The following is a 19,745-nucleotide window of genomic DNA, read 5'->3' on the forward strand; positions in this document are numbered from 1 at the left end:
GGCGGCGGCGCGGGGCCGGCACAGAGCCGGGGGAGCGGAGGAGCAGCGCGGAGCCGGGCGGGAGGAGGAGGAGAAGAAGAAGGGGGAGGAGGAAGAAGCAGCGGCGGGGCCCAGTCGGCGGATCGCGGCCGCCGCTGATCTCCGTACTCCCTCCCCGCAGGCGGGCGGGCGCGGCCGGGCGGGGCGGATCGCGGAGGAGGAGGAGGAGGAGGCGGAGCGGAGCCGCGCCATGAGCACGCAGGCGCGGGGCCAGGGCGGGCGCAGAGCGGCCGATCCCGACGGCGAGATGCCGGCCACCGAGAAGGACCTGGCGGAGGACGCGCCCTGGAAGCGGATCCAGCAGAACACCTTCACCCGCTGGTGCAACGAGCACCTGCGCTGCGTCAACAAGCGCATCGGCAACCTGCAGCACGACCTGAGCGATGGGCTGCGCCTCATCGCCCTCCTGGAGGTGCTCAGCCAGAAGCGCATGTACCGCAAGTACCACCAGCGGCCCACCTTCCGCCAGATGCAGCTGGAGAACGTCTCGGTGGCCCTCGAGTTCCTGGAGCGGGAGAGCATCAAGCTGGTCTCCATCGGTGAGTGCATCCCCGGACGGTGGGTTTGGGTTTTTGTTGTTTTTTTATGGTTTTTTTTTTTCCATTTTATTGTGGGGTGTTTTTTTTTTTATCCCCCCGCCCTGGACCTTTGCCCCGTGGAAAGGGGATGGTGCTGCCGGCCGGGCTCCTTGGGGCTGCGGGGTTGGGAGCTGAGGAGTTGCTGCTCGTTCTTTCTCTAAGGAAGCAGCTTTGGGGGTGCAGCGTTGGGATGGTCTAAAGCTCTGTGTGCTGTGGGGCCTGGTTGTCAGTGCTGTCCCATCCATCTCAGTTTCTCTCAGTCACTATTTCAGAGGTGAGGCTTTGCTTTCAGCTCCTTTCCTGAAGAAGCTCATTGCCAGAGCACGTTCTCTCCCTGTGCAGCCCATTTCCCCAGGTGCTGACCCCTCCGACAGCCCTGGTGGGAGATGTGGCCGGGATGATGCTTGCCCCCAGCCTGTGTCCAGGGTACCGGGACCCTGGCAGGGTGCTGGAGCCTACCATGGGGTGAGCTGCAGGGAGATACTCACTACCATGAGCGGTAGAGGAGCATAAGGAGGTTTTTCTTGATCACTAGAGCCCAGTAGATGATGCCAGCGTTCAGGTTAATGTGGACGCTTGCTTAGCGCAGTTGCAGCTTTTGAACAGACTGCACTTTCTCCTTAATCTTTCTGCTGTAGCAGAAAATGCACAAGGAGCTCTGCTGACTCCTGGAGATGGGTGGTTTGAGCTCATGCCTGCCCTGGCTGGCACTGGGTTTGACTGTCCATGCCATAATGGAGGATGCCATTGCTAGATAACTGGTGGGCTGCTCAGGAAATTAAAAGCTGTTGGCATGCACAAATGTCAAATTGCAGATGATCCCTCAGGAATGCATGTGGTAACCGTTTTGGGAATAGCTCAGGTGTGGCTGCAACAGCACTCTGTAAAGCAATAATTTGAATGCCTGAGAGATCTCTGGGAAGGAATGTGAATGCCTTTTCTAGCTCTTTGCCAGATAACTCTAATTACTGCCTCCTGATGACTCTGGCCTCAGTGAATTGCACAGCTGAATTTGGGTGAGTGCAGCTCTGCTCTGCTGCCTAAAACTCTTGGCCAAGGTGAAAGCTGTTTGCCTTTAGATGCTTTAGCTATAATAGCAAGAAAATAGAAACTTCTCCAGTTTGGGAGAGACGTGGCCCCCTCTGGAAACCTGTGGCTGGGTGGAGTAGGTGGGCACCCTGTTGTTCCTCTTTCCTAATGTGTAAAAGCAGCTTTAGAGAAACAGGGACTGTTGGGTCCTGAATGGCTGATTTTCCTCCTGGGGCAAAACAGCTAACGTACTTGCAGCTGGGAACGGAGCTGGGGCTAATTATTTACTCAGAGATGCATTCCCTTTGCATGCAGTGGGGTTCGAGTTGCAGCTGCTGACTCCTGGGCTGAGCTGGCTGTTGCCAATGCCGGAGCTCACCTTGTGGCTTCAGCTGCTGGAATAGCTCCCTGCCAGCCGCAGGGCTAACGCCGGCCCAGCACTCCCCTCCTATTCTATTGTTTGCCCTAGAAAAATGCTGCCGCTCCAGCTGCCTTCCCGTTTGTCTGTGGGACTTCCCGAGGGCTGTGGGTTTGGGAGATCAAGGTTACTCCGGCCGGGCCTGGCTTCCAGCGACTTCCTTTCCCGAGACGGCTCCCGTGTGGGGTGAGACTGAGCCGCGGGCTGGCCCCGAGCGTTTGGGACTTGGCTAACTGTTTTGCAGTTTATTTGCATTGTGTTGGCTATTAAAAACTAAACAAACAAACAAATCAACCTCAAAACCCGACCAAAAAAAAAAAAACCCAAAAAACCTGTAGTTGAAGCTTTGGAGAATGAAATATCTATGGCTTTGAGTGCCTTTGCCGTGTCCCACCCCCTGCATGAAGGGGTTTATAGCTCCATCCGTGCTGTGCCACCAGAGCCAAGTGGTAGCACAGGAGCCCTACTATATGTACAGTCCTGGATAAACTGAAGCCTGGAAAAACTTCCTGAACTCGCTTTCCAAAAAAGACGTTCAAAGCAAACCTTGCTCTGCTCCATTCAGCTGAAGGGGCTGAAGCCCATACCACCTCTCCTGCAGGCACAGTGTCCTGGGGTTGCTGCCTTCCCTGGATGCGTTTTTCCCTGTGGGTTCTGAAGAACTTGGGGTTTTCTTTTTGTTTCTAGTTCTTAGTCTCTTCTTTTGTGGTGCTGAACAAAAACAAGGCCATTGTGGGGTCTGGAGCTATGTACCAGTAAAGGCTTTTAGGTAGAGAACTTTTATGACCAGGTTGTTTTTTAGGCCCTGGGGTGTTTGGGGCCAGCTCTGAGCCAAATCAGCCGGGAAAACCTGACAGCTGCGGCGGCTGGATTTCTAGCATTAATAATGCCATCAGACCTCTGCTAAGTGGATGCAGTGCCTGTTCCAGTTATTATTTAACTTCCAGGAACATTTTGGAAGCCATGTATTATGGCTCAGCTACCGCTCCTGTACTACAACCACACTTTTAAACTTTTTTCAGTAGCAAGCTTTTGGCATTCAGTTTTTGTCCATTTAAAATTAGTCTGCCTCAAGGCAGAGAAGTCAGTTTAAATTTATAGTGCCCAGTTAAGAGTCCAACCTCTCCTGCCACTGTTACCCCTTGTTTAGTCTCGACTCAGAGTCTGTTGGTAGTTTCAAGATGGTTTTGTTCTAGGCATGAAGGGCCTTCACTTCAGCACAGATGTGACCATGTGTGTGGTCTACTGTAAAACCAGCCATGTAGCACATAGGTGCTTTGTGCCATCCAGCAAAGATGGGATTGAAAGCTCTGGAAAAGCTGTTGTTAGGGCAGGTGACTTGAACATGAAGGAGTTGACCAATTTCATAGCCTTTTATGATGGCATGGCAGGCTAAGTAGATGAGGGGAGAGCAGTGGATGTTGTCTACCTTGACTTGAGCAATGCTCTTGACGTTGTGTCCCATAACATCCTCATGGGTAAGCTTATGAAGTGTGGGTTAGATGAGTGGACAGTGAGGTGGACTGAGAACTGGCTGAATGGCAGAGCCCAGAGGGTTGTGATCAGCAGTAGAGCGTCTAGTTGGAGGCCTGTAAGTAGTGGTGTTCCCCAGGGATCAGTACCGGGCCCAGTCTTGTTCAATATATTTGTCAACAACCTGCGTGAGAGGACAGAGTGTACCCTCAGCAAGTTTGCTGATGACACAAAGCTGGGAGGGGTGGCTGACACAACAGAAGGCTGTGCTGCCATTCAGTGAGATCAGGACAGGCTAGAGAGGAACCTTATGAAGTTCAACGAGGGGCAAGTGTAGAGTCCTGCACCTAGGGAGAAATAACCCCATACACCAGTAAAGGTTGGGTGCTGACCGGCTGGAAAGCAGCTTTGCAGAGAAGGACTTGGGGGTCCTGGTGGACAAGTTGCCCATGAGCCAGCAATGTGACTGAGAAGGCCAGTGCTATCCTGGGGTGCGTTAAGAAGTGCATAGCCAGTAGTTTGGGGGAGGTTATCCTCCTCCTCTGCTCTGCCCTGGTGAGGCCACATCTGGAATACTGCATCCAGTTCTGGGCTCCCCAGTTCAAGAAGGGCAAGGAACTACTGGAGAGAGCCCAGTGGAGGGCTGTGAAGATGATCAGGGGAGTGGAGCATCTCTTATGAGGAAAGGCTGAGAGACCTGGGTCTACTTAGCCTGGAGAAGAGAAGACTGAAAGGGGATCTCATCAATGCTTACCAATATCTAAAGGGTGGGTGTCAAGAGGATGGGGCCAGACTCTTTTCGGTGATGCCCAGTGACAGGATGAGTGGCAATGGTCCCTTCCAACCCTTACCATTCTGTGAGCCTTCTGCTCAACTCGAGGTAGCTGCTGGGCTACTCAAGTGTTAACAAGTATTAAGTCCAGCTTTTTTTTTTGTCTGCTAGACTGAGATAATTGCAGATTCCTGGGTGCTGAGTGGCATGCGGCGTGACAGGCGCTGCGGAGTAGGACGCCAGGAATGCAGGGCACAAGGGCTTTGCTCTTGGCCGAAGGAGCTGATTGACTCCACAGATTGCTTTGTACCAGAGCCACATTGTGCCTTGGTAAAAGCTGCAGCAAGTGGTGGACAAGGGGGGGTTGAAGATAATTTGGCACAGAGCTTGCCCCTGGAAACCCTGATACTGGGCAATAGGAGTCAACTGATTTAGCTCAGAAATAGAGAAGTTCAGTGTCTGAAGCTTGGCAGGTGGTTTTGGGCTGTGGCCTGCCAAGTTGGACCCAAACTTGCAGCTGGCAGGTCCTAGGTGTGTGTTCTGGTGCTGGTCAGTGCCTGTTGGCAGTGTCCTTGTGGCCACTGCTTGCCCAGCAGCCCGTGTCACAGGCAGGGGCAGGATGGGTGCTGAGCGGTTGGCTTGTTTGGTAAAACTGCAGTCTTAGACTGCAGCAGTCAGATTGATCAAACTGAAAAATGTGTAGTTTCCCTTTGCTGGGTTGTGGTTTCACCAGGTAAATGAGCAGCTCTGGCTTGCCTGCCGGCTGCAGGGTCTCACTGGGATCCGGTGCCAGCCCCAGCTACAGTTGTGTGGTTGTTTTTAAGGTTTGTCTTTGTGCTGGTCCCGGATCCCCCTGCAATGCCTGGAGTGAGTTGAGCTGGTATGTGCCTCATGGAGATCTCGGTGGTCTTGGCATGTCCCAACTGCAGGAGTGCTTCTGGAAGGGCTGTCTGTTTCTGACTGAGCCTAACCTGCAGATCAGGTGGGTTTGTGGTTAATGACCAAGTACTTGATGTATGCACCATGCTCCGTAGTGCAGACCTCCAGCTTGCTCTAAAGATCAAAGTGTCTTGGTCTGCGAGTCCTTTGAGCACCCTTTTTAAATCTCGTTTTAGGAAAGTGGTTGAAAACCACCTTTCTTCCCTAAGCTGCTGATACACTCCCTGAAGGGTGACAAAGCAAATCTTAAATTTTTTAGAGGAAAATTCATCTTTTCTAAAACTTGTTAAGTGTATTGTCCTCTAACGCCTGGAGCTAGGTGCTTGAAAACGGAAAAATGGAAAATGTGTGTTTAGCCTGTATACACTTAGGGTCTCCCTCTGTCTCACTCCAGGTGCTATTAACACATCATAAGAAGGTAGTCAAAATACACTTGCATTTTGTCTGCCACTTACCTGTGACTTCCCTGGAGGCTGTTTTCTGGAAAATATCCAGTGTGTCTTGGAAGCAGCTTTCTGCTTCTTGGAAATGTGACACTTAATTCTTCCCCTCAAAAATTATTTTTGATAGACTGGCAGCGGGCCTCACTGCTGGAGCCTGGAGGTGGCTTTGGTTTCTGAGAGTGGTTGGTCTCCTCAGGGCCTTCTGTTTCAATAGTTGGACTGCTGGTGTAAAGCAAAAGTGACTCTGCATGAGGTTTTTGCTCCAAGTTACAGGAAACTTTAAGGTAGCTTACACAGACTGTTCTTGCATTCTTTTAAATATGAGCGGAAACTTGTAAAGTGATCAAACTTCAGCAGAATTACTTGGGACCAGTTAGACTAATGTGCTAAACAGCTTTTTCATTTAAGGCACTGAACACCATGCCAGCTATTCAAGAAGGACTGAAGTCTTAACTGCTCCATATTCTAATGCCATGTCCTGTATTGACTTACATGGGGATGTTTAAATCTAAATGGGTCAGGATAACTTTTTCTAGCCTATGACTGTAATCTAAGAATGTGGTTAGCCTTGTGTGTGGCCATGCTTCTGTGTTGCCAGTATTGTTCAGTGTCCGCTCCAAGCGATGGGAAGTAAAACAATGATCTCTGAATCCCCCAGGCTGCAGAGGAATTCTGTTTTCTCTCTGCCCCTCAGAAACAGGCTTTCATGTGCAGCTAGTCTGGGATATGAACAAGGGCCTGCCAAGTGTAGACCACTAATACACGGTAAGCAAGCACACCAGAGTGAAATGGAGTGTTGCAGGTGATGCTGGTATGAGCAGACCTCTGCTATACTGTGATGCTTGCCAGGTCTCTGCCACCGGCATCAGGTGGACCTGCCTGTGGACCTGTCTTCTTTACTACCTGGTGTGGTACACAGCTCACGAATATGGTACCTGACCTGTAGGTCATTACAATAATGAAGATACAGCAACCCAAGGTTTGGCTCTGGTGCTCGGTAGTGATGTGCCTGAAGAACCACTCCCAGTGGCTGTTGGTTACAAATCATCAAGCCTGACTTGGGTCTTGGTGAGGTAGCCAGGCTTTTTGTAGGGAAACCTGTAGGACCCTGTGAGATTTTCTTGCTTTTTGTGTGATAGTACCATGGGTCCTATTCCAGAGCACCCACCCATGGGGAGGGGGAGTCATCTCTGTGCAGGTGAACCCAGCTAAGTGATGGGCACACATGGTGGGTGGAAGTAGGTGAGGCTGTATTGTTGCAATCTGCTTGGACTTGGCAAGAAAAGCAGTCAGATGTTCCAAGTGTGTCTATGCTGGAGGAAGGAAATGCCGTGTAGCTAACTGTTGGGGGAAGAATCCAAAGCAAAATATACGTAGAAAAGGCTCAGGGAAGGCACTGCCCGTCATTGTAAGGAGATCTAGCAGTCTTTGCTATAGCCTTCACCATATGGCACTGCTCACAAGGCTTAGTTTGCTGCAGGCTGGGTTCATGCTGACGGTGGCGAGGAACAGCTCTAGATCTTCATGTTGTGTTTGGAGAAATGAAAGTAGCAGTTTTAATGAAAATACTGTGCCTGTGAAACCAGTGCTAGCTGCTGCTGTCTCTTTTCTCGATGGCAGGGTGTCTGTGGTAGAGGTGGATACTCACCCACCCATCTTGCAACTGCCGCCTGGGTGGGGTGAGCAGAGCTACCCTTGCTCTTCCTGGGAACTTGACCTAGGGTTCAGAGTTGAGTTGAGCGAGATCTGAGGTTCTCTCTTCAGTGGGCCAAGCAAGATCTGCCTGTTGATTAATGCCCGATTAATGCCATGAAGCTGGAGTGAGGTTTTTTCCTTAGGTCTTCCTTCTGGGAACTTGGTGCAGGTTGCTTTTCCCCATAAGGCACAAGTTTTTTGTAGCTTGCACTCCCACCTGTTTGTGTTCCTTCTGAGGAAGGACCAGTACTCTGTAATCTAACAGGGAAGGCACTTTCTTCCAGGTCATCATTAGGTGATAAATCATAGTTCCTGTACTCGAAAGCCTTGCAGTGAGTGCGTGTTGTATCATAATTAGATGGTTCTCTGGGCTCTGACATGGTCTCTAACCTGTTTGTGAGCCTCCCTCAGCTTTCTGTCCCTCCTGCAACTAACCTTGAGTTTTGGAGGTGTCTACATGGCATCTGGTGCATCGCAGGGAGGATTCGATCGGCTGTGGCAATTCCTTGTGTAAACAGTGTTCTTCTGTAAGCAGTTGAAGCCTAACATCCGTATGGAGACATATGCCATGTCTGGTTCCTACTGTGCTAGTACATGGCAACTGCAATACTCGCAACCACTGCAAGAATAAACTGGATCTATTTCTTTTTGTGTGTTAGCAAAACCAAGCCAGGCCACTTCAAACAACAGCCAAGTGCAGCTTTGCCCAAGCTGCTGGGGAAGCAGGGGTTGCTCTGCTCATCCACCCTTGTGCTGAGTAACACGGCAGACACTGCCCTGGAGCTGCCTGCGGGTGGGCAGGGGATGGAGCAGCTGAGTTCTGTCTCCCCTGGTGTGATGGGTTGGGGTTGTTTGGATCTCCTGCTGGTACTGCCCTTGGAAGAAAGCATGGCTCTCTGAAACCATCTGAGAAGAGTGGCCACACATACAGCTGCACTGTCTGGTTGCAAATGGGATGTTTCCTCTGAGTCAGATAGGTGATGGTCCTCTGCTGTCCCTTGCAACTAGCAGTAGACAGCTAATACAGTGGGAAGGAACCAATAAATGCTGAAGGTAATCTCTAACTTGTAAAGCATAAATTCAGCTGATATTTCAGAGTTCTTTTCTCTGGGTCACTGAAATATATCAAGTTTTACTCATTGGGCCAGCAAGTTGGTGGTGGCAGAGCTTTGAACATCCAGGCTGGGATATCTTTCGCAAAGGGGCAAGCTGGCTTCATCTAAGAGCAGCAGCAGGCTGCATGAACTCTCCTGCCAACGTTTCCCAGTAATAGCACAAAAATGGCTGGGGGCTGCAATGACATCATGGGCCGTGGCTCCTTCTCCCTTGCTTCAGGGCATGCTGTAAATCATGACGCATTCATGTGTCAGAGCTCTGAATTGCTCCAGCGTGAGCTGGCCGGGCTGCACAGCCCCCAAATGCCGGGTCCTCTGAGGGTGAGGTGGGGACAGACAGACGGACAGTCACCCAGCCAGCGCCCTGTCGGGGGGGGGGAGGAAATTGGGCAAGAGCAGTGGCAGTGGCACGTCTCCGCGTTGCCTGGGCGCAGGGGGTGCATCGCATGGCTGCAGAGGATGCTGGCGTGGGTGGGTGCTGTGCTGAGCCACCCTCTGCTCTCCCCACGCCGCCGGGGAGGCCCTTGCTGTCTTCTGCAAGCCTGGGTGGGGTGCGGGCGTTCGCCGAGCGGCGGCTGCGAGCAGTGGAGCCGCCCTTCCTGCCAGCCCACGGGCTGCCGCGTTTCCAACCGCTGCTTCTGCCGAAATCTGGGGGGTGGAAGGGGTGGGGGGTGGGTGGCACTTCAGAGGGTCTGCCTGCGAGGTGAGCTCTGGGCTGAGCTGTGAAGTGCCACCCTGCAAGGCCAGCTCCCTTGCTGAGGTGCTGAGAGCGTGTCTGGAGGTGGGGGCTGCTCCAGCCTGACCCCCGGGGTGGGATGCTGGCAGTAGGCTCTCCTCCCGGCCCACGGCCACCTCCGGCTGCCTACTGGTTTTGATTAGTCTGTGGCTGCTCTTGTGAGGAGACAATGTAGGTGTCTGTATGTCTGAGCCGACGTTAAAGGGCACTGTCGTGGCTGGTGGGCCCAAAGCGAGCCGTAGGTGGCAAGCGGTGAGCCATGTTATGGGAACAGGCTGCGAGAGTCTCCTCTGGAGCCCGGCAGCAGAAGGCACAGGGCAGGGAGCTCCTCTGAGCAAACACCCGTGATATGTGCATCCGAAGGTTATTTAAACACAGAAGAGGAAATACTGTTCCCCTTGGCTAGATACTAACACACTCTATCTGTGCTTCCTTTAATAGTTATAATCGACTGTTTTACATTCCCCATTTTCACCACAACCTTGCAGCAGTAGGTGCAGCAATTTTAGTGGACTTCCCATAGGCAAATGCTGGCAAGCCAGGTCTTGGAGCTACTTGAGGTCTCAAGGCTAAACCACTGACGAGTATGTGTTGGAGGTGACCTGTACCTCTGTGCAGATCCTCCCGTTATTGTGAGGTGAGTGGAGCAGCAGCAGGTCCCTTTGGGCTCTGACCACAGGAGCGAAGAGCCCAAGCTGGGGGGGATGTGCAGGGTCCTGTGCTTGTCTCTGGTGCATCTCCCCAGCTGGGAGCTGGCAGGATGACAAACATGCCTTGGGTCTGTCATGGTGTGGGACACAAACCTTGGATTAGTCTGGCTGCTTTTGATCCTCACTGCAGAATGGGGAACACTGGCTTGCTAAACAGAATTGGTGTCTAACTGCCGTCTTGATGATGCAAGATACCAAGTGTTACTTCACCTTCATAGCTAAACAGTGAATTTCTGTACAGTTTCCTTCTTTATGCAAGACTTGGAGTAATTCTACTTGTTGGTCTCCTGAATAATCCAAAGCCCGGGCACCCTTGAGCCTGCTCCAACACCTGGATGCTCCAGCAGAGCTGCTGTTTGCTGGTGTCACTGCTGGTCACGGTGGCTCTGAGCAGTTGTTGTCACTTACTGAGACACTGCTTGTTATCAAATTCCCCTGTGGGGGAAGAGAGCAGAATTAGCGTACTGGCTGTGGGAAGATTTAGGATGCTAATCGTGTTGTTTCAGCTTTGTTCCGGCTGTTGATTAACAGTGTGGCTGCATGCAAATATCTGATAGCTTATGTAACTGCTTGAACAAGATCAATGATCTAATTGAAAGTCAAATAGAAACAGCTTTAGTTGTCTTTGAGAATTATTTCTTTTGGTAAGTCTTCTAGGCTTGTGGTAAAAATGCAGCTATGAAGAAATAGAAAAATGAGGCTGGTGACTGCTAGGAAAATTTGTGGTGCCTCTTGAAAGAGCGGTGACTTCTGCTCAGTGCCAGAGCCTGAGCTCAGCAGTGCTGGACGCTGTGGATGTCAGATGTCAGGACAAAGGGATGGAGGCTTTTAAACTGGGACCACAGGACCCTCTGTAGTGGTGCCATCTTAATGCTCTCTTAGTGCTGTGTTGTTGTGTAGCCTTGTGGTACCCAGTGCTGGCTGAAGCAAGTTTGACATTCATAGCAGAGGATGCAGCATGTGTGCTGGACAACTGAACAGCTACATTAGATGTGGGTGGCCAAAGGCAGGAGGGTGACCAACCACAGCCCAGTACAGCTGTTGTCAGAGCACACCCCGGATGGCAGAGGTTTGCTGCGTGTTGGTAACCCCTCTCCTGTACCCAACCTGAGCAGTGAGCCAGAGCAAGAATTGCCTGCTCAATAAAGTCACCAAAGGCCAAGAGAGGGGCTACTTGAGGGGCTGCAACATCAGGCTACTGAGGAGAACCTGCAGATCCCTGTTACCCTGGGTTGCAGTGTGCCTTGGGGCTGTGCAGAAGCAGGCGCAGCTCACAGGCACCCAGTTATAGTGTTTACACCCAAAAGGAGTTGGAATAGCCTGAGTTTGTCCTCCAATATCTAGGGGTAAAGACGCACTAATGGGAATTCTGTGTACAGCCCACTGTCACAGTAAAGCGGCTCAGCCCTGCCCTTGGTGCTGTCTCACTGGATGATTAGTGGCTGCTAAATGAGCATTACTGAGTACGCTAATGACTTGCAGACATCTGCAGTTATAGAGATAGGAGCATGTGGGACTCCTGGACAAGGGTATTGCAAAGACCTTGTCCCAGAGAATTAACTGCATCCCTGCCGGTGTCCTCGCTTGAGTATATCCAATATACCACTTTCTGGGAGGAAACAGTCTGGAGTAAGGGTCATCTCACGAAGGTGCTTTGCTCTGCCATGAAAGCACCAGGAGCAGCAAACTCCAGTGTGGAGCTGCTAGTCCAAGCCCTGGAAACAGCTGAGAAGTCTGGGGTTTCCCAGGTGGAAAGCTCTGCTGAGCAGCCCTGGCCCAACTAGGGAAGCGCCCGCTGAAGTGAGTGGCATAAAAACCTACTTCAACAAATCAACTTCAGATTTTACTGTGGTTTTGTAGCCTAGCTCTGAGTTTGGTGTTTAAAACAAAAGAAATACCTCTTCTGATACAGACGAGTAACTGATGAAAAGTGTGTACCTTTGACAGGTTTTCGATTGCAAGGAGGAAAAACAAACTCCTTCACACCAAGTGCTGCAACTATTGGTTGGAAACACTGCCTAAGGCAGAGGAAGCCTGAATATTTTAATTAACTAGCTTTGTTACTTAAACATAGGTTTTAACAAGCTGTGGAATATTTCATACTCTACCTGTAAGAAGAGTAGCTCAGGCTTCTGAAGTGGTACCAGAGAGCAAAAGTGCTCAAACTCAGCTGTAGGAGATGAAAGGAGCAGCCTGTTCTTCATCTAGGAGTAGGACAAACACCTGTGTGGCTTTTATTCTGTCTGGATGGAGGTAATAGCATGTTACTAAACATTTTTCATGGTGAAATGGAGCAATTGGTAGCAAATGAGGTGGCCTAATGCTGTAGCTAACCTGGTCAGTAACTGGAAGGGGTATGGGAGATGAGGCAGAGCAGCGTAGCTTGCAGTGCTGCTGCTGCAAATATTCCAAAATTGCCCCGAGAGCCAGTGCTTTATTTTTTTGTGTGTCGTGTTAAAAATGTGAAACACAATAGGCTTGCAAATGCGAACAATGTGAGACTGCAGATTAAAAATGAGATCTTGCAGCTGGCGAGGATTTGGGTAATTGCCTGCACCCTGCTCGGTCCGTGTGTGTGGTGGAGTCCTGTCCCCGCGGAGCGGGGCGAGAGCTGTGAGCTTGTGAAGTTTGGAGAGCCTTGCCTGAAGCCTTTAAGCTGGAAGATTGGAAGCTCAAGCCTGCGGAGGAGAGCCCACGCATGGCACCAGACCCACGGTGTGGGAGAGCAGCCTGTGGCAGCTGGGGGTCCCTCCTTGTGCCGTGGGGGGGACGCAGAACTGGCCCATCCAGAGCGAAGCGTGGCCGTGTGGGCAGTGGGTTTGGGTGGGAGGAGCAGGCGCCTGGTCCGCAGAGGCGTGCGTCGGCACAGCTGCGGCTAATATGTGCTTGGGCTGCACCATTAATCCCATATGGTCCTCTTTAAGGTGCTCGGAGACCACCCGTGCAGTCTGTGCCTCTGCAGATTCACCGCCGGGCTCCTGCTGGTGGAGGCTCCTCTCAAAAGAGGTCTGTCTGATAGGGGCTGCCACTGTCGGATGAATTACCCGGGCCTCAAGCCAAGCGTCTTATTCCTTCTGTTAGCGGCTTGTAGCTGAAACCGTATAAACACAGCCCTGTCCTGTGTGGGATGTTAAACACACATGGCTCAAATCTCGACCCCGCCGGGGTGAGCCCTGTGCTATGTGCAGATGGAGGTGTGTTTGCTGCTGGGTTGTGTGAGTACACAGAAATATGGTCAAACAACTTCGTTCTTCTCTCCAGAAAGAGGGGAAAGCTGCTTCCTTCGAGCAGCAGCTGCACAACGCTGAATATTTTTTATTTAAGGATTGGCCTTCCTGGAGGAAAATGGCCTTTGTTTTTGGACAGGTATGGTCGTGGCTTCCAGTGGAGGGGAGGATAGGAGCCTGCATGTGAAAGCTCATCAAGAATTAACATCTAAGTGGCTTATACACAAGAGCATTAAGACCTCTTCATAGTGGTCATGGAAAAGCAACTGGAAAAACATGGAAAAGCCTGCCAGGGATGTGCAGTGGATGCACGTGTTTGTAGTGGCCGTGCAACAGCCCCGAGCATCCCCACTTGGTGCATGGGTGCAGGCTGCAGCCTGCCTTCTGTGGATGTGTCACCCCCTCCTGACAGGCACTCGGTGGCAGTGCCGTGGCTGCAGCTCGCAGGCAGGACCACAGCTGATGTCAGGGGGTTTGCACCATCATGGCAACACTGAGGTGCAGCGGTGTGGTGAAACACGTTCTTGTGGCAGTGTAGCGTGTAAGGCTGCTTTTGGTGCAGTGTGTTCATGTTAAGAGCACGTACTTGTGTCTGAATGTCAAAATGAATGGCTGAAATGGTTCAGATGTTGGAGGGAGATTTTCAAAGTGGCCATTCTTATCTGCAGTGGGGGTACAATTGCATGTTAGAGATTAATCACCTTTCCTATTGCTTCTCAGGGAAATGGTAGAACAGAGATAGCCGACCTGCTGATAAACTCTGGAATAACTTTAGTAACTGGGCTACAGAGCTTATGTATCAGGGTATCTGCACTTAAATGCTTCAAAGAAAGCCTGTGTGGAGCTGTGCTGTTAGGTGCTCAAAATCAGAGACTATCAGTACTGAGACAAACCACAAACGTTTTGCATAGCTAAAGTAACTGGCAGGGTGTTTTCTGATGTGTCACCAACCCTGAAGCACGAAGTGTGCTCCAATCCTGAGCCCTCTGGTGCTGCAGCGTGGAGTGGAGATGGGTTGAGCCACACACAGCTGGATGAATGGGGATTTCCTTCGAACAGCACAGTGAATCACAGTCAGTACAGTGATTCTGGTTTCAGATGGAAAAATTGAATCTGGGTGTATGTTGTGGCCAAGGATTTCCCCAAACAGTAATCACTTCTGATAATTTCCAATGTGTTGGTTTTGGCCTCAGAAGCTCCATCCATTGCAGCTTTCATGCCTGGCGTCTGCCACACAGAAGATGTGGGGCAGCCCTATCTGAATGGGCTCATTTATCTCGGCAGGGTTTTACATGCTGTTTCTTACAACTATCTTGACCTACTCCCAGTGTGAGTAAATACGCTCTTCAGTAATGCCGAGGTCACTCTGGCGTCTGGAAACCTCTGGATTACTCGTTGCTCTTTGGCCTTGCTGTGGCACTTCTCTTGCAGCTGCATTCCTTGCACCTTTTCTCCAGTGCACGCTGGTGACTGAGGGTGGACCTTCCTCTGGGTCCCCTGCACTGAAGCTTGGTAACCTTTCTTCGGTGATGTAGGCTATGAGGCAGTGCCTCTGCCAGCCCCAGGGAGGTCTTTGCAAGACCTAGCCAGGTTCTTAACCTTGATGCAACCTGAAGTGACCCTGTGAGATTTAGGATTACCTTAATCCTGCAGAGATGGTTACAGCGCTCTCGTCCTTCAGAGGCAATTCTTAGTTTTGTTGTGTTACACTTGCAGAAATCTGACTCTACGGCTGTTTTTTATCAGTCTAGCCTTGCTGATCGAGGCTTGGCTTCCCAGTTGTGTAAGCACGTGATGTGTTGTGATGAGCTGCTCTTCTGTTTGCATGTATGCATGAAAGAACAACTGCTAGTTTATCAGACTCCTGGACAAGTATTGCGTGCTAAGCTTAGGTGATTTTGCATTTGATTAAAATTTTCATGTCTTGCTTGAAGTGGAACTTGTTTCCTGTGATTTGGGTTGTGGTGTCACTGAGTGGTAGCAGCTCGCTGTGATGGGAGGGCAAAGCCTTGCAGTGCTGTGGTGGTGAATGCAGTGACCCCCTGAGCAGAGACCTGGCACAGGGTCATTCCCCTCTTGCTCCCATCCCATGCCCCAGGGATGGAGGTGTGCCCCATGTCATGCCACTCGGCTTCAAAAGCCGAGCCAAGTATTTCTCAGCAGAGTGTGGCAAATGCAGGAAGACTTTCTTCCCCCCTCCCTCCATCATTTAACAGAAATGCACTTTCCGGGATGCTCACTCCCCGCTGCAGGGACTTTCCTTCACCGGTCATTCCCGAATGATTAATCAGCACTCAGACTGCTTGCATTGACCTGTCCCCATGGCTTCCTGGTGCTTCCCTCCTCCGGTGTTTGACCCTGGGGCGGTGGGTGCAATCCTGCAGCCCTTCCCACGGCCCCATCCCACGCTGCCTGTCCCTTTCCAGGGACTTTCCCAAGCTGCCTGTTGCCTGTGGGGTCGATGCAACCGGTCTTTGGGCGCTGCCAGCCATGACACCCTGGAGGATGGGGGGTTGTTGTGTCACCCCAAACCGGCGGGGAGCAAGAAAGTCTCGAGCGGACTTGGGCTCCCTTTGCGTGGTGAGTCATGAAGGGGTTGCAAGCCCATTCCTGCCCCTGCCGCCCACCTTCCGCTCATTCCTCCCCCAAAATGCTGCCGCCAATCGCGGCAGTTGGAGTTCATGGCCATGGGTTGCAATGGAGGGCACTGAACTCCTTCGGCCATGGCGTGGGGTGCTTCCCGTGAGTGTCCCGGCTGCTCCCGGTGCCGGCACCGGAGGGGCGGTGGGATGAGCTCAGCAGCGGGGAATGTGCTTCGCCGGGCGCGAGTGGGGCCGCACTCACAGGGCCCATTGTCGGGGCGGTTTTGGCAATGATGTCATGGACGGCGGCGTGCCGCGGCAGGCCCTGCGCTCGGCGGGGCGGCCGGAGCCCGTGTCTCCACCGGGGGGTTTACGGGAACAGTACGGTGCCGCCGGGTGCTCAGTTAACGAGCCCAGCCGGGGTTTTGGGGTCAGAGTGTGGCGGCGGGGTGCCCTCGGAGCTGGCGAGGGGCTCACTCACTGCAAACAAAGCAGCACTCATGGAAACTTGCTGCTGTACAAAGGCTGGACATTCAGACTCCTTTTTTTTTCTTCTCTCCTTTTTTTTTTTTTCTCCCCTGAAAAGGATCTCAAATAATTAGCACAGCATTCCTGTGTGCGGCTCGGCTGGGTGTCTGCACCCCCGTCCTGTGAGTGGGGACCTGCTTGGCAGCGAGCGACTGCGTCTGAAACAGCCGGTGTGACTGGCAGCTCTTCTTCCTCTGTGCTTCATCCTTGCTCCCTGCTGGTCCCGTCCCAGCAGCCCTGTGCTGGGGGTGGAGATGCTCCCCAGGAACGCTGGCTCCCAGAGTCAGATGTGCTCCTGCTCCTCCTGCCTGGGGCTCTTCTCATCGTCAGATCCACCTTTACATTCTCCTGTCCATTACTTGGTGTATGGCTCTTAAGGCAACAGAAAGCCTAGGTGTATTCAGACTGAAAGTGTTAAGGAATTTGATCCTAAGCCACCCGCAGTTTGACCTTTTTTTCCCCACCCACCCGAACAATTCCTAATTTTGAAATTCCTGACTTCTCCTTCCGACTCCCTTGGGTTTCCACTTGCTCTTGCACAAGCTGGGTTTGTTGCTGTTGTTGTTACACTGCTGGCTTGAAACTTGCTTCACGTTACGGCTTTCTCTTCTGCATGTGAGACTTTAGTGGGCTCCGGGTGCCCATTAAGAACCTGGGCAGAGCTATTTTAACCTGTATTTCACTCCTGTGAGCTCCACTAGCTTGATTCTTTTAATTCTTTTCTGTATTAAAAGTCTGTAGGATTTTTTTTTCCTTGCCAAGCCTACTGTGAAAAGGCTGGATTTTGCCTTATTTTTACAATTGCCTGTTCCACCTCATGAGACATCATTTCCAGAGGCCCAACATGCACCAGTAGACAGTATAGGGCGATGGCTGCAGTATCAGCCAGAGAACTTCAGGGCACTCTGGATGTTTCAAACCTAGTTAAAGCAAAAACTATGGAAAACGTCTGAACTGTAGTGTTTAATATCTCAAATCCTAAAATGAGTCCCACAAAGGAATCTTTTTTCTTTTAAATACGCAGGCACCCTGGTAGGCATAGAAGGAAATGGTTTCTGTCCCCTTGTAAAAAAAAAAAAAACAAAACCCAAACAAAAAACAAAAAAAACCAAACTCAAACAAAAATCCCCAACCAACCAAACCAACAACAACAACAACAAAAAAAAAACGAACAAAAGAAACAAAACCCCAAAAAACCCACCTAGCATTTTTTCCCATCCTCCTGTCTGTGCCCAGATCAGCAGTCTGTTCTTACAGCCCTCCCATGAAATGGCATTCCTTCTCTGAAAAGCTGCCCTTGTAAAAAGCTTATCAGACCTGCTGGGTACCTGGTGCATCACTTGCACTTCCTGAAGATACACTTTCCTGGCTAATGATCACCCTGGGGCTCGTTAGTGAAGCAGACCGCTGGCCGTGTCCTGGCAGGACGCAGGAGTGAGTTGGGAGCACAGATGGGCTGGATGCCCGCTGGTGCCCAGGTCAGCTGGATGCTGAGGAGCATCTCTCTTTCAGCCGAGATGTAGTGGGGCTGGAGCACATTGCCATTTGAGGCTAGTGGGTCACGGCTAGGAATCCACGGAGCTGGCTGGAGTTCAGTGTCCCCAGTGCCAGCTCTGTGCAGGGGGCACAGCTTGTCCCTTCACCAGGAAAGCCGGCTGTGCATGGCCAGGAGACACGCCGAGCCCCAGCAAACTGCGAGGTAGACCTGAGCTCCAGGGTGCGAGGTAGACCTGAGCTCCAAGGTCACTGGAGGAAATGGTTGCAGTATGTTTTCAAAGCACAGAGGAACCCGTGTAATTGATTTAAAGACACAGTATCCCTACAGAGGATGTCACTAATGTCTTTAGCAGGAGCGGTAAGCCTGTGAACACATACTGTAGGCTTCAGCAAAGGCTTTCCTTAGACAGCTTGCTCAGCTCCATCCAATCTGCATACTTCTGTTTGGCATCCACATGGTGCGGAGCAGGGCTTTGGAAGAGTTCCAGTCAATGTGGAGTTCTCAGTGTCGCAGAAGATTAAGCCCTAATGAGTGCTTAATTTTTCTGCCCCCCAATTGCTTTAGCTGCTTAATTAGAGGTGGGAAAGCACTCAGAAACTTCAAGATACCAGGATTTGAAATTCTTACAGCCTGTACATAAATGATCCATAACTGAGATGAACTTTGTGGACTATACAAAGTTCCTTCTGTGTCTGGAAATAGAGAGTAAGGGCTGGTGCTGAGACTGCTCCTTTGTTTTGCATTAAGAACTATGCATTTTAGGTTCTTCCTCCATATAATGCATAAAACAAAGCTGTAAATGGGGAAGGCATCAAGTTTGGAGAGGGTGACCACTTTTTAGAGAAGCTGGATGCAAAGATCAGTGCTGGTTGTGGTAGAACTTCCACATGTGAAGATCAACAGCAAAACTTCCGAGATGTCCTTGCTCAGAGTGCACAAGCAGTGTTGACTGCAACCTTGGCCAAGAAGCTGTATTTTAAAAAAAAAAAGCTCACTACTCAAAATTTGCTTTTTCAGTCCTTCATTTGTTTCACGAGACTTTGTGCAGTGTGTATGGCTAGCTGGATTTAGTAAGGAAGCTCTCCGCTGGCTGCAGAGGCTTATCTTGTTTCCACTAATTGTCCGACAGAAAATGACTTGGGGCTGTGCTGTAGGGCAGAGTTCAGGGAGCGCTGCCGCAGTTCGGGTGGTACTTGTGCTTAATCTGAATGCACAGCAGGCTTGCACATGAGCAAGAGGTACTAGTCGCAAAGTTGTTTGTAACAGTGGATGTGTTGTTTTTTTTTAATTGTACAATAATTTAGTTTTGCAGAGACCTAATGAAGGTCATCTAGCTAAAGCCACGTATTCAGAGCAGACCCAGCTTGATCGCGTTGCTCAAGGGTGTGCCTGGTTCAGTTTTCGTACTCCGGCGGATGAAGTCCTTATGGGCTCGGAGCTTCTGTTCCACTATGCAACAGCCCTTATGGAGAAGACTTTTTCCCTTTTTCCCAAAAACCTGCTCGGAATTTTCCGTGGTGCAATTTGGAAACCCTTTTGAGCAGAGCAGTGAGGGGGCTCCCAGTCTGCAAGATCTTTTGAAATATATGTATATATTTTTTTCCCCTGTGGAAACAGTGCTTCTTCCAGTAGAGAGCTGACTGAAATACAGGGTGTATGCACTGGGCTGGGAAAAAACCCAAGAAGGACAAGTGAAGCTGTTCTGAAAGATGCATGAGGTTACAGAAATTCCTCTTGCAGCGCTAGCTCCTGAAATCAAGTGATGATGGTTTGTAAATCTAATAAATATTCCTACAGCTCTGAAGACACCTAAAACTAAATTGTAATGTGCCTTAAATGAAGGTTGAAGTCAGAAGATGCTGAAGTGACTTAGTGGCCCTAAGAGAGCTCTATCTAAAGAGCCAACATCAAGTGAGAGATCTTGCCACCCTGTTGGCTGGGCACAACACTCCAGGTAGAGTTT

At 50.9% G+C, this 19,745-nt stretch overlaps 1 protein-coding gene across 5 annotated transcripts in view; it reads left to right on the forward strand.

The window, feature by feature from the left end:
* The first annotated feature begins 185 nt into the window (after nucleotides 1-185).
* FLNB (filamin B, beta) overlaps nucleotides 186-19,745 on the forward strand; it is a 74,458-nt gene continuing 54,898 nt past the window's right edge. For 2 of the 5 annotated variants that reach the window (XM_014943201.1, XM_014943202.1), the window contains exon 1: nucleotides 189-578. In XM_014943201.1, the coding sequence (XP_014798687.1) occupies nucleotides 230-578 (349 nt within the window). In that variant the 5' untranslated portion in view covers nucleotides 189-229. Of the gene's footprint in view, nucleotides 579-19,745 lie in introns of all 5 variants that reach the window. The other 3 variants (XM_014943203.1, XM_014943204.1, XM_014943205.1) reach the window with 2 other exon arrangements.

The sequence above is a fragment of the Calidris pugnax genome, unplaced genomic scaffold (assembly GCF_001431845.1).
Source record: "Calidris pugnax isolate Ruff unplaced genomic scaffold, ASM143184v1 scaffold128, whole genome shotgun sequence".
In the NCBI taxonomy this organism is placed as follows: Eukaryota; Metazoa; Chordata; class Aves; order Charadriiformes; family Scolopacidae; genus Calidris; species Calidris pugnax.